This window comes from Brachyistius frenatus, unplaced genomic scaffold, assembly GCF_029030835.1.
Source record: "Brachyistius frenatus isolate BFR_SWC_R1_liver_20210118 unplaced genomic scaffold, ASM2903083v1 Contig_57, whole genome shotgun sequence".
Taxonomy (NCBI): Eukaryota; Metazoa; Chordata; class Actinopteri; family Embiotocidae; genus Brachyistius; species Brachyistius frenatus.
The window spans coordinates 2,309,309-2,323,391 of record NW_027210656.1 but is presented as its reverse complement, the minus strand read 5'-3'; the positions used below and the strand labels follow the sequence as shown (position 1 = coordinate 2,323,391).

The following is a 14,083-nucleotide window of genomic DNA, read 5'->3' as shown; positions in this document are numbered from 1 at the left end:
CCCAGAATGAGTAATCCTGCTTCATTCACTACTCCTATCAAAACCTGCTTTTCCTCACATATTGATACTACACAAATATTTTCAAACGTGTTACTTGTTTGAGCAATGCCTTGGAAAATGTATTGGATATGAATCATGACAATGTTGACAGTCTGTTACCCTGCCATTAAGGAAAGAGCAAACTATACACATTTGGATATACATTGTAATGACAGACATCTTTCTGTGTCGACACACATTTATTGAAGTGATGCCATAAATAGACAAAACATCATATTGAAGATTTTTATTATTAAACAGCTTCTTGAAAATACAGGTTTCCACGGACGTGATTAGAAAACAACAGTACAACTACCAGTATTTGGTAACTGAAGTGACATGGACAATTAAAAAAAAAAAAAAAAAAAAAAAAAACTTAACCCTTAACCACACTCAAAGAAGTATGATAGACCAGAGAGACAAATTCATACTTGTGCGATAGGCACACATGCACATTCACACAATCACTGACATTCAGGTCACGTGCACTGGCAAGTGCAAATTTGATCTAGCACACGTATGAACTGAGGAGGGAGAATATGCTTGTGGAATCCGTTTTAGATTCAACTAACTAAACATCTAAAGGGGTCCATGTATTACAAAGAGCACAGCGGTTCCTATCCCAAGTTCTAACAATAGTACACAGGGGCAAACAAAGAGTGTCTTAAAGCAATTATGAAACAAAGATAAGGATGGACTGTAGCAAAAAAACAACAACAACAACAACACGGGTTAGGTGGACTAGATAATGGACTATCTCAAGGTGCTAGTCCCCTTCTACCCCTCCCCAATGTCGTCTCTTTCTCTACTTGATACAAAAATAAAACTGTGCTTCCCCAAAAACCCACCCTGGACACTCCTGTGCATATAAAACTATCTCAGATCACGTACGATTCCCCGCTGACACTGTCAGACAGAGACTCTACCGTTCCCAACCGAGTCTTACCCCTTAAGCTTTTTTTTTTTTTTTTTTTCCTTGACCTTATCTTACCCTTCCCTGGACGAGACTTGGGCCAAGTCATAATTTGAGATGCGTTCGAGTGCAGTTCTGTGATTCACAGAGTTTGTGTAGCAAAATGGAACCAACTTAACTGTCCACCTCAAAACGCAAAAAAAAAAAAAAAAAACCCATCTTGTACGATATTCAGACTAAAACAGTTCCTCACAGATAACTGAACTATTTGTAGCTGATCCAGCTCTGTCCTCGGCTGACATTCCCAAAAGCAAAGGACCATCGTGTGCAGGATTTTTTTGAAAAGTGCTAACTCAACCGTTATCACTTCACGGATTATTCCAATTTCTGGCATTTGGTGGTCAGAGTTACTAAATATAAAGAAGAGTCGAGGAATCTAATTTCATTGTTGAAACGGATTAAAGAAAAACAGCGGACAATACCAACCAAAATTGCCACTTTGTCAATAAGATTTCCTCTTTTTTTTTTTTCATATTTATTGAGCATATACCTCCAAAGGATTTTAAAATGTGTAACTGATTGTAGGCCTAATCACATCCCCGATGTTTCCCTCAAATTTGCATTTCCTCTCTTCTGTATGTTGACAATGATCATTTCAACGCTGCCTAAAGGCTTTTGGGAGACCAGGACTCCACTTGCTACAAACCCCGAGCTGGTCAGCTTCTCAATTGCAGGCTTTTGTCTTCTCCCGTTTCTATCTCTTTCCCCTTTTATTACCAGCGGGGGGCTTCTTCAGCTGGAGTAGGGGCGCTCCCACGCCGAAGCCTGCGGCGGGTTGGTTCGACACGCCGAAGGTCAGGCCGGCGGAGGGGTTGATGCCGGGGTTGCTGAAGTTGAAGCCCGAGTTGGTGCTGCTACCAAAACCTAGAAAAGCCAGACAAGGCACACAGAAGGTCAGAGGAGAGGAACAATTCAAGAGAGAGATGTTAGAGGAAAAGCTATGTAATAAAGAGAAATAAAAGATGTCCATATGAAAAACAGGTGCTGCTGATTTTGTAATTTGTATGACAATTTTTTTTTTCTTTAGTCCACCTGGTATAAAACCCCTCATGTCAAAGTATCAGCACACTTACTATATGTACAAGGTTATATAAGGACGGTGTTGAAGCTTACTTATCAATAAGAGAAAGTTATTGTATTTACATATTGCTGTGAAGCCCACAGCAACTCAACACAATATATATATATATATAGGAAGCTTGTCCTTTTGTATGTATCAGCTAGTTTGTATGACAAATTCTTCTGATGGTGAACAGTAACAGCTCAGAGAATCATCAGGAAGTACTTTGAAACACAACGCTAGCTGTTCTTCTTTTGTTGCCATCATTTTTTTAAATTTAAAAAAAAAAAAAAAAAAATTTGGGGGGGGGGGGGGCCTGACATGAAGGTGGTATGTACAGCATGTGTGTACCTGCACTCAGACTGCCTCCTGTGGGCTTACTGGCGGAGGAGAAGGCAAAAGAAGACCCCCCAGTGCCCACCCCACCAAATCCTGGCCCACCACCAAAACCTGTGGGAGAGAGTGACACGGAAGTCAGACCGAGCTAAAGCACACAGGGGGACACTGGGAACAAACACAAGGAGCAGCAGTGCCTCAGGAGCACACACAGGCAGGCATTAGCAAACATACGCAAAAACTAAACGCCACGGACCTAACCGATTGGCGCGCTGTTGCACAGCTCCGACTGAGCACGGCAGAGCAAAACGGGGCTCACGGTACACTGCATAGCAAAGCACAGGCCAAAGGGAGAAACACGACAAACACACCAACTACGAGAGAACACACCAACTGTGCGTGCGTTCAGACCACTTGTTTCCACACCGTCAAAGTAGATCAGCAATTTGACAGGCGTGGTTTTTTGTTGTTGTTGTTGTTGTTTTTTTTTAAGCAAAATATATATATTTTTTCAGTATTACCAACTGGTGAAATGTTTTGAAGAAATTTGGCCTCGCCGAGTAAAATTAAAAAGAAAAGTCATCCAGCTTGTGACATGTCGAGGTACATATGGTGACCCGCAGCAAAGGTTGGCTCAGTTTTCTTGTGGTGTGAACGCACTTGACCTCTTGCACAAGGAGGGAAAGAAAATCAAACTGCTGAGCTCTGACTGCACCACTCTCTCAGACACACACACACACCAGCTGCCTACACTTTCATACAAGAGAACTCAAAAGCCTCAAACAAAAAGGCTGCAAGGTGACGTCAGGGAAATGGTAAACTATGCAAGGGAATGGCAAAGTCACAGGGAATATTCAATTAAAAAATAAATTAAAAAAAAAAAAAAAAAAAAAATGCAGAGGTAATACCTCCAAGGGTAGAAGAGCCCAAGCTAGTGCCCACTGCCGAGGCAAAGGGGTTTCCGAACCCCGCCCCCAAGGGTGCCTGGGTCCCTAAGGCATAGAGAGAGAGCATAAGCTTTACTCTTCTTGGTCTTTTTCTTCTTTTTTTTTATTTTTTTTATGGTAGATAGAAAGGACAGTACGTATCTTATGAATTGCACTACTGTCATACTGACAAAAACGTTTCATAAAAAAAAAAAAAAAAAAAAAAAAAAAAAATCTGCTTCTTGTTTTCAATGTTGGTTTGGTTTCTATACAGTCTTACAGGTGGCTTTTGAAATAAGTAGAACTGTACTTAGGCTATGCACCATGCTTTTTAACACCTGCTGCATATGAATTTATGTATATCATTATAAAGGTTTGAAACTATAATATTCCAGCTAAATAAGTAGTGCAGTTATTACTACTGACAAACTTGAAAAGTTGCTGCTAGTTCTTTCACTCAGAAACTTGTCTTTTTTTTTTTTTTTTCTCTATGCGATTTTTGTTCTTATGTAATACAATTTTGGGAGGCTTCCAATTATTCTGTACTGTTAAAACAACTTCAGTCAAAAAGAAACAAGGACAAACGTTTCTTCGTTTAAAAACTGATTTATTGTCAATTTAATATGCAATTCCACTTACATAAAACACAAACAAACAGTTTAGAACAGAATTGGTTGTTAATTGCTAACTGCTACTGCATTTGACAAGTTTCCAAATTTTTCAAGATTTCTGAGAGTGAATGAACTAGCATATGCCAAAAAAAAAAAAAAAAAAAAGATGCATCACACAATTATTGAATATAGCTTAAAAAGGCACACCATATTATATATTAAATATACTGTATCAACAGGCATTGGATATATAAGTTTAAACACACTCTGTTACAAGTAAAAGCACTCGAGAGTTAGATAAGAAATGTGAAATTGGCATTCGTGGCTGCCTTTCAGTGTAAACTGTTCAAAATAAAGGAAACTAGGTGATGTGGTGCAGTTTGCCAGCGGAGGTCAATGTCAAGTTTTGGGACATTCATCCAACAGGAAGTGAATGACTTTTGTGGTTTAGTTTGAACAGTTTTTTTTTTTTTTTAACCAGTGTACTGTGAGTGGAGCTCGACCGATATCGGTCAGCCAATTCCAGTTCATCACAGACATACCGATATCTGCGTATACGAAAACATATTTTACTGAACACAATGCTGGAAAAGAGGCTTTGGATAGATTATAAATTGATTATAAATTTGGGTTGTAGTTATTTGTAATTATTACATTCCAAGTGAAGTTTACTGTTTCAATGCGTTGATGTAATTTTAGACAATAAAGTTTATCATTAAATTGTAGAATATCCAGTCTTCGTTACAAATCTTTGTAATTAGTGTTTGATAACCACATTTCGGTATCGACTCGGCATCGGCCCCAATAATCCAGTATCAATTGGGTTCTAATTCTCTGACATAATAACGGCTATAATTTTGGCGGTTAAGGGTCCTTTTTTTTTTTTTAAACGAGAGCTGCATCTTCAATAAATCTTCACATGATTAAAAACTACAAACTCTTCTCTTTGTTGGAGCAAGTCTGACTTGGATGAGGTGACTAAACAACATATTGCAAGACATTCTTTAGTCAAGTTTTCCGATAGTAATGATCAAATCCTGCATGTGCCAAAACACAATTTGCACCATTAAAACCTCCCGAAAGCCACAAACAACTAGAAACGAGGGTGCAAGTATATGATAAAGAATTAAAGGAAATGTTTCAGAGAGAATAGGAACATTCAAAACGATCTGTAGCAGCCCATCACTCACAATACCAGACTTAGATTTTGACTGATCAGGCCCAGTTTTGTGAACTATTGTGCTAAATCTGAACACAAAGAAAAACTAAAATACCATTCAGTTTTTGAATAGCTTAATTAGGAAAATTGTCGAGCTAGTAGTGTGGCTACCAATAATAATAATAATAATAATAATAATAAAAAAATTCACATTTCAATTCCTTCACTTGTATTAAAAAAAAGAAGAAAAAAAGAAGAGGTAAATGGGACCAGTCCTGCTGTTGTAGCATTCAAGAAAATACAGCATTTGCATACTTATTACCGAAAGATCTAACAGAGTAGAAGGAGGCCTAATATCCACTTATCCTCAAAGTCCAAACAGCTCTGACAGGCCAGTAATTATTACATCATGTAATAGTCATTATTGTGCTAAGTATGACTGTAGAGATGTGGAAGACAACGTGTTAAAGTGTAAGCAAAACTGCACAGAAGTCGAAATCCTGGACAACTTGGGAACCTCTAACAGACGTCTGGCACGATCCAAAACTGCACCTCAATCCTACAAAAAGTTCAGCGTTGTTTGACAGAGCGGCTGTTTTTCACCAAATCAATTATGTTGGTTCACCAAGCACAGCAGTGACCAGCAGGAATATACAGAGGAGTGTTGTCAGTTCAATTAGCTGAACGCTGGTTAATATGGCAACATTTTAAACTAGAGTTTTTGTTTTGTTTTGTTTTTTTATCCATTATTCTTCCGATTGACAATACCGAAGCTCTAACCAGTATCTACATCAAGCAACACCGTTGCCTCACATCATAAAAACGGTGGGAAATCAAACCTCCACACAATCAAGAGACGTGGACACACAATGTGACCGCACTGACCTGTCTTGTTTCATTTGGCACCAATGTATCTTACTGGTAATTATAGACCAGTGTGAGCAGTGGAAAAAAAAAGAAAAAAAAAAAGAATTCTTCTCCTCTGAACTACCAAAGAAATTGGCCTCAACTGACTGATCAAGTCAGACCAACACGAAAGTAGATTTTCTACAGAAATGAAAAGCATCTCTTGGCAAAAGTCCATCCAAAGTACCAAAAAATACCTGAAATTACATCTCGTGAACAGCACTTTCACTCTACATTTTCATTGAACTGAATGTGAAATGATCCAGCCCTGTTACGCTGACAGTAGCCCTTAGGTGAAATAGCTTTCATCAAGTAACAGTGCTATGGCCTCATTACAACCCAACCAACCAAATGCATTTCAGTATCAAACAGTGGGAAAGTGCACACTACTTTTGTCACCGTGCTCCGTTCATAACGGAAATTAACCTTCCCGCATAAATGATCAACTGCAGCTCTTTGTTCACAAACACTTTGTACTGTGTACAAACACGCACCGCTTCATTTAGGCCATAAGTGAACCAGACAATTTGAAACGCTTTATGATCCACTTCAAAAACCCAGCGAGTAAAGTTATTTAAAGACAACTTCTTCGTTTCAACTTACAGTTCAGGGAATTAAATAGTTGTTTTTTTTTGTTGGTTTTTGTTTTTTTTCAGTCCTGAGTCTTTTGGCACCTATCACTTATATCCATGGAGGCACAAATCAAAGTGTAGGGCTTACACAATCAACCACCACACTGACAAGGATATGGGTCAAACAAGAATCTACCAGAAGGAGGTGCCAGCCAGCTGCATGGTTCGTGCTCTATGCTGTGATACCAGCTAACCTCCATTATGCCATTTCAAATGTGGAAGTTAAGCGCATACAAAAAAAAAGAAAACAAAAAAAGAGAAATAAATAGGTAAATAAATACTTCAACTTGTAATTAGGCTCAGTCTATCAAAGAACCAAATCAATTACAAGAGAATAGCCACTATTTGGCTAAAGAGTTGGGAATTTTGCTAAATGTCATTATTGACATTAAAAAAATTAACACTTTTTTTTTTTTTAAAAGCACTCGTGTAACACAGTGCCCAGTTTTGGGGTCAACAGACTTGCAAAGCTGCGAGTCAGAAATAATTTAGTAGTGCGTTAACACCGCATAATGCCCGGAGCTTAAAGGGTTACAATAAACAAATAATCACAAATTGATTTGGCTTTCTATGAAATAAAAAAAAATAAAAAATAGAACGCAACACAAAATCTTAAGCAGGCACCACGGTGGTGTGCACTTTTACCACACAAGAGCATCGTACCCAGTGTGGCTTGTTTGTTTCTGTAAATCGTGGCTTGGTAATGGATTGGTAAAATAGTGACCCATCTCCACTTGGCACATATTTAAAGAGGTTAGATGATTGTTACTTACAATAGCTCCTGCTTAGTAATGTGAATCTTCAAATATTACTGAACTGAAAGATTAGCTACACTCATTGTCTGTAACAGTAGGTGGGCACATCTGATACTAGTCTTAAGCATAACTGATGATCTTCGTGAAAGGAAGCAGCAGAAATTTGTAAATGAAACCAGACTTGACGTCGTGTTTCTGCATTTTGCCAAGTGAGTTCTTTAACACTGCTAAATTTACAGCCCAATTCTATTAAAATATTGCTTTTAAGCATTTGAATTTAGTCTTTACTACACCTTATTTAACTTTACAAGAAAAAAAAAAGACAGCAGAAACATGCTAATATACACAGTAGCTTAGTTTGTTCATCATATGTAGGTGCCCTGATTTGCCAGTAAAATGGCCTACAAACCAAAGCCTACAAAAATGGCTGAAACTTTTTTAACACATCAGCGATGTGGCAACAACCATAATGGACACTATTCTTAAAAGTTATTTAAGTTGTAAAATGTTTAATAAAAGTGAATTTATGTGCCCACGAGTGTTCCAACATTTAACATTAATGTGTAAGGCTTATCTAAATATTTTGGGGTATCACACCAAATCCTACACAATGCCAATTTGCCAGAAACACCTCTGACACCAACCTCTGAGTGAGCAGCATTTTTTTTTTATATATATATAAAAAGATCAGTCTTCATCCATCTGCGTACGCTGGATATTAATACTGTGCAGAATAACGTTTATAAACACTTTTGTTTTTACTACCGGATGGTAGAAAAGATTGAACAGGTAGTATGATTGTTAACATTTCAAAAATTCAACTTACATTCTTTAATTAATGAGTAGGACCGGCTTTTTCTTTCAAATTGAAGTTGATGTAAGCCTTTGAGCTTAGTTATTTAGAGCACGGTATCTCTATAATGTGGATCTAAACTGGCCTTCCTATTGGTAGACCCTTATTGAAGCAAGCGTACTTCAAATGAGCACTGACGACATTATTTTTCTATAAATTCGGTTCTAAAAACCTGCTTCAGTCTTGTATTTTCAGAGGCATTTGTTTAACTGGAGCTCTGTTTTGTGGAATAGATTGTTGACAAAAAAATAGGAGCTATATTATTATAAATCTACATCTTGTATGCCAATTGATCACCCCAACCCAATATTACAAAAATCTACAGATGCCCTATATCTGGACAAATCATTCAGAGAAAGGTGTTTATTAATTATATCAAAATCAAACGGCAAGTGTCTAATGATCCTAACTCCTTTACATAACAACCCTCTTTAAGTAGGCGGATTTTACCCACATTGAATAAAACAGTCCGACCTCGAATGAGATTTAGAAGCGCTATTTTTAACCTCTAGATTCAAAATGAGATGGCAAGATTTTCTTTACCTCTATATAATTTCTCTACAGATGTCGGCTGCATAACCGCTCTTAAATCCCACTTGGAGAGGGCAAAAAGAGAAAGGGAGAAATTAGGTGAAGGAATTTGTCATAGGTACAGGCTTGATACCAACACTGCCGGTCTAGAGCCATCGATTAAATGCTCTCACTCTAATACTGTAAGGCGCATGAGATAAATGTCTCTACCCTTGATCTGAGTCAGACATGACATGGTAAGGCAGCACAAAGGTTTCCTGCCAGAGTTAAGCAACAGATTTCTCTTCTCGCTCCCTTTGTGTTTCCAGTAGAGAAAGTACACATAGCTTAACACCAACTAAGGCTGTTTTTGTTTTTAATGATTTCATCATCCTTTTGAACGTTTTGCTACCTTCATTAAAAGCACATTCATCCTGTTCTCTTCAAAAATTCCTTTACTTCTGTTTCTCCTATTCCTCCTTTATTCTCTGAAACAAGGTGAAGAGGAGGAGAACTTTCTAGAACTTGTAGGCAGTCAGACCTGGTTGTGGCTGCTGTTGCTGGGTCAACGTGGCTGCCATGGCAACAGCTGCGGCATTGGGCACGCTGGAGAACGGGGCGGGCCCGGTTGTGACGCGCGGCGCGCTCTGCCATTTCCTGTTCGATGCCCGTTTGGACTCAAAGACGTCCGTTGAGTCTTCGAGGAAGGCTCTGCGGTAGGAAAGGTACTGGTGCTTCAAAATCTATGGCACAAGATATTAAGAGAGGGGAGGAAATGTAATTAATATGCCGTTGACACATAAAACTAAAACCTTTGTCTGCTATATTTACAGTTTGGACAAAACACAACATACATCATCGCAATACAATTGTTGATAAATGCCTTATCACTCAGCCCTATATACTGTTAAACTAGTTTTAATACAATACTAAGTTGATGAGAATACTTTATCATCTTCAGACAAAGATGAACAAAAAAAAACTGACCTTGACATTCTCGTGGACAGACTGGAGCTGGGCAGCCTGGGCAACAAATGTTTGGTACAACTTCTGCATGGCCAGAGTCAGATCTGGAAACAGAAACACAAACGGTGTTATAAGCTGTGGGCACGTTGGGCATAAATAAATGAAAAACAAACAAAAAAAGAGTTAGACATACTGACCACTGAGAGTCATTGACAAACCCTTTAAGCCGATATTAATTTACATTTCTTTATATTTTGATTAGAGGTTATCTCGGTTCGAAACACATCTGTCGTGCGTTTGTAACTGTGAGGTTTCACAGCTCGTGTTTATGTCGAATGCATCGATTGGTGCCGATTTAAAACCCAGACACGACCAGAGTTGTGTTAGAAGTCAGAACAATGCCTTCTTACCCTGAGGAGTGATGTGGGAGCCACTGCTCTGCGTTGTCAGGTGGTTCTCCAGCTCTTCTATCTGCTGCCGGTACTGCTGCAACTGCACCTCAAACTGCTCTACCAGGCCACGGAAATAACTTAAGACAGAAAAGGTTCATAGTTTAATTATTTGTCCTATCCGGGTTATATGGAGACCAACTGAGAGACAAGAGACAAACAGGCCAAGAAGAAAAAAAAAAAACTTTCAACACAAGTTTCAGAATTAAATACAAGCCAAAATAAATAAAGCAATGTGATTGCACATCGATGAAGGGACTGCCCTACAATTGTTCACTTACTCTGATGGAGCCGTGTTCTCATGTTGAAGTCCAGGGGGTGTTTTTTGTGTGCGCAGTGCTATGTCAGCATTTTTCAGCTCCTTAAAAAGAAAGGAAATAGAAACGGTCTGTCTTTGTATAATAATATAATGTGTGCCCATTATTTTATGACCATAATATGACAATGGATCTTTGACGATATCAAATTTGAGAATTAGAAATAAAAAATACTTCAAAACCTGAGCTAACATAACTTCCCATACTCCAACTTGTGTGTAGGTGTACAGTTTTTACCTGGGCCGTCTCCAGCTTTAGTTTGTCAATGGCCAGAGCTTGGCGCTGCAGACCGCTGGCACTGACAGAGAGAAGCTGTTTGAGGTTCTTGATGTCATCTTGGACTTTAGAAATGGCCTTTGATGACATTCTGCTGATATCTTCCTGAACCTGCTTCTGCTCTTTCACAAATTTTCTGCAAAAGGAGGGAGCAAGGACTTAAAGGAAGAAAATCACTAATAAATTACACAAAAACAATTCACTGATATCAGTTTTTTATTTCAATTAAATTCTACATTTTAGAAAGCAATTTTCCACTGATTAAGGAACCCTGCAGAGCACAGCACATTCTATTCTGTTCATGTGAGTATGCTGCTACATTCAATCTGACAATCCTGTGATAACAAACAAGTAAAACAATACTTACTGAAAATTCTCCACATCCTGACAAATAACTGGAGGCAGGTTTTCATCTTTCAAAGCTTTGCTGTCCCTGAGGGAGCGAAAGAGTGAGTTTTTCATCATTACAACAGAAGGAAACGTCGCAGCTTAACAGGATCGGAAACTATCGAACCCTCTCATATAACAGTTGTTAAAACGTATTTTATTTCCATTTATCAAAGAACTATGCATGTATTGGCCAGCAAGTCGTACTGTGCATTGGCTCCAGATGATGTGTCACTCTTGTTCTCAGAGGAAGTGCTGAAGTCGACTCCACCCAGGCCAATACTTGGGGTAGGGGCTACTGATGCTGCCGCAGAGGCGGCCAACAGAGAACCCAACGTTAAGCCGCCTCCTCCGAGAGTGGTCTGACCCAAACCTGCAACACCAAGTAAACATATCGGTTACAGGCACTGGCAGCAGCACTGTTTCTACGCACCAAACTGTGCAGCTCAAGCCACTTATGCGCAGACAAGGCTCAGGCTCTTTGTTTGCGCCGTACCTGCGGACAGAGTGTTTGAGAAGAGGCCTCCGCCCAGCGACGGGACCGTTGACGCTGCTGTGGTGGTTGTTGTGCCACCGAGACCGAGGGTGAAGCCTGCGGATGGGAGCTGCTGTGGAGCTGTGGATGTCAGGACAGAGCCGAACGTCAAACTTGCCCCGGCGGGGGCTGCCGAGGACGTGGTTGCGGTGGTGAGGGAGAAGGGTGTTGCTGAGGCGGTGGGTTTGTTGAAGGCCAAGCTGAAGCCGGCGGTGACTGCTGTCGTAGCTGGGGCACCTGAGAGAGAGAGAGAGAGAGAGAGAGAGAGAGAGAGAGAGAGAGAGAGAGAGAGAGAGAGAGAGAGAGAAAAAAATGAAGGTTCGAACCTAGCTTTCCAAAATATAAATTAAAATATCCCCAAAACACAAAGATACCTAATGTAAGGCCTGTATTGAGCGCAGCAGCACCTGAAAGAGAAGAACATCCTAACGTTAAGACGTGGTGTACGGTTGCAGTTGGCAGACAAGTTCATTGCAAACGTGTGTATTTCACCGCCAGCCGGTGAGTTTGTTTTGAATCCGTGTGAAATGATTACTTGAGGCGGGTGTATTGAAAGAGAATCCTCCAGTTGGTTTCTGACCAAAAAGACTTCCTCCTAGACCAAGAGATGGGGTGGTGTTGGTGGCGGGACCGGGGGCTGCAGCTGGTGTACCCAGCGCAGTCCCGAAAGAGAAGCCGCCAGTGCTGGCCGGAGGTGCACTTAAAAGGAAAAGGCATGAAAGTCAGGCACACAGTCACAGTTCATCCACAACACCAATACCATGTACGAATCCGTCACAAATGCTGACCAAAGTGCTTCACAGATAAATGATACTTATAATCAAATAAAAACAGTCATAATTGCGATTTTTCAGAACGACAAGCCCTTTAATTTTGTTTTTAACCTTACCCGTCTTAATTATTATTTTTTTTTTTTTTTTTACAAATACCCTAAAGACTACAGGTTTTACTATTCTGTTTGCAAGAGCTGAACTCGGTGGCTAAAAGTGAACAAAGTTCTGCTTATAAGAATGCAACATGAAATGTGCCACTTGTTATCAGCCACAAGTACAAAACATAACTTTGAACATGAATCATAAGAGGTGTGCCTCCCCCGGAGCACGTGCTTTGGTCATCGTTACTTCTCTCGGCTTGGCTGTACACTGACGGAGCTGCAGAGTTTGAAAGATTGGTGTTTTTTTTTAAATTAATCTGCTGACATAAGAACATTTCTCTTAAATCTGTGACGAGTCTGAAAGCAGAACCAGGTCCAATGGGCAATTTATCCAAATGACTTTTTGTTTATTTTTTTTTAAACTTGCACTTTCAGCACACTGAGAATGAACCTCCAGTGATGTAGGAGATCTTTATATATATATATATATTATATATTATCTATGTATCCATTATCCATTAAAAACATGTACACGTTCATAGATTCTGGCTTTTTGCAACGAAGGACGAGGTGACGTCTAGCCGAGGCTAACGTTAGCTGAATCGGTTGTAAGAAATGAGTTATTACCTGGTTGCGGCGCCAAATGCGAATCCTCCTCCCGGGTTGGCGGAGCTGAGAGCTCCTGTTCCGAAGTTAAATCCAGACATGTTTTGTTTCTGAAGAGGCGCGCATTTAACATCGACTGTTTCTTTGGGACTTTACAACCCAGCATCACAGCTAACGCGTCAGTTAGCTCCGATGCCCGCGTGAGGGCCAAATCCGCGGTCTTGTTTTTAACTCAAAACATACTTTGACAAAAAAAAAATGCGTCGTCTTCCAAATAGATCCGACAACATTAAACTTGCGCGCTGTTGTGTTTTCGGAACCTTTTCTTTTGTTTTTAAATCTTCAATCCGTACAAATATCGGAAGCTGAATTCTCGCGTGGTATTACTTTTCTTATTGCCCGCCTGGTATTTCCCGAACGCTGGTGCATTTCGGGTAATCTGTTTTTCAACTACATTTCCCATCATCCTCGCGGTTGTTTTTTTTTTGTTTTTTTTGTCTCACGTGATGCTTCACGCATGCGCATAGTATCAATTTTGGGCCTGACGTTCGGACGTCCCCATAAAATCGGCTATTATGACAAAAGACCACACATGTATTCCGGCATTGCTTTCAAAATAAGAGGCAATTCTGTACTGACATTATGGATGAATGTTAAGCAAAACCAATGCATTTGTAAAAGCGGGTACAAAGCAAACCATAGACTTTACAAAATTAACACTGCCTGCACATTACTGTTGCTCTCATAGACTCTTATATCATTTTTTTATTTATTTTTATTTTTTTACACACGTTATTATCTGAATTTATGGAATATCAACTTTGAGTAACATCTCCAAAGTCTTGAACCCTCTGAGGTCCTGAAGGCTGCAGGCAGGTCCAGTGTGTCACAATTAGTTTGCGGTAATTTAACG

At 39.6% G+C, this 14,083-nt stretch overlaps 1 protein-coding gene across 3 annotated transcripts; it reads right to left on the bottom strand.

Annotated features, from left to right (window-relative positions):
• Positions 1–336: 336 nt before the first annotated feature.
• On the bottom strand, positions 337–13,665 carry nup58 (nucleoporin 58). 3 transcript variants are annotated; one of them, XM_069705527.1, is made up of 14 exons: positions 13,192–13,665; positions 12,226–12,389; positions 12,065–12,097; positions 11,652–11,927; positions 11,363–11,528; positions 11,136–11,201; positions 10,730–10,904; positions 10,457–10,536; positions 10,137–10,255; positions 9,748–9,830; positions 9,302–9,503; positions 3,317–3,400; positions 2,424–2,522; positions 337–1,876 (listed from the first exon to the last, which is right to left on the bottom strand). In XM_069705527.1, exons 1-14 carry the CDS (start codon positions 13,269–13,271, stop codon positions 1,707–1,709), a joined length of 1,797 nt encoding a protein of 598 aa, XP_069561628.1. In that variant the 5' UTR covers positions 13,272–13,665; the 3' UTR covers positions 337–1,706. The 3 variants fall into 3 exon arrangements, with proteins under 3 accessions (XP_069561628.1, XP_069561629.1, XP_069561630.1); XM_069705528.1 differs by lacking the exon at positions 3,317–3,400 and having other exon boundaries at positions 13,192–13,663; XM_069705529.1 differs by lacking the exons at positions 2,424–2,522; positions 3,317–3,400 and having other exon boundaries at positions 13,192–13,663.
• Positions 13,666–14,083: the final 418 nt, after the last annotated feature.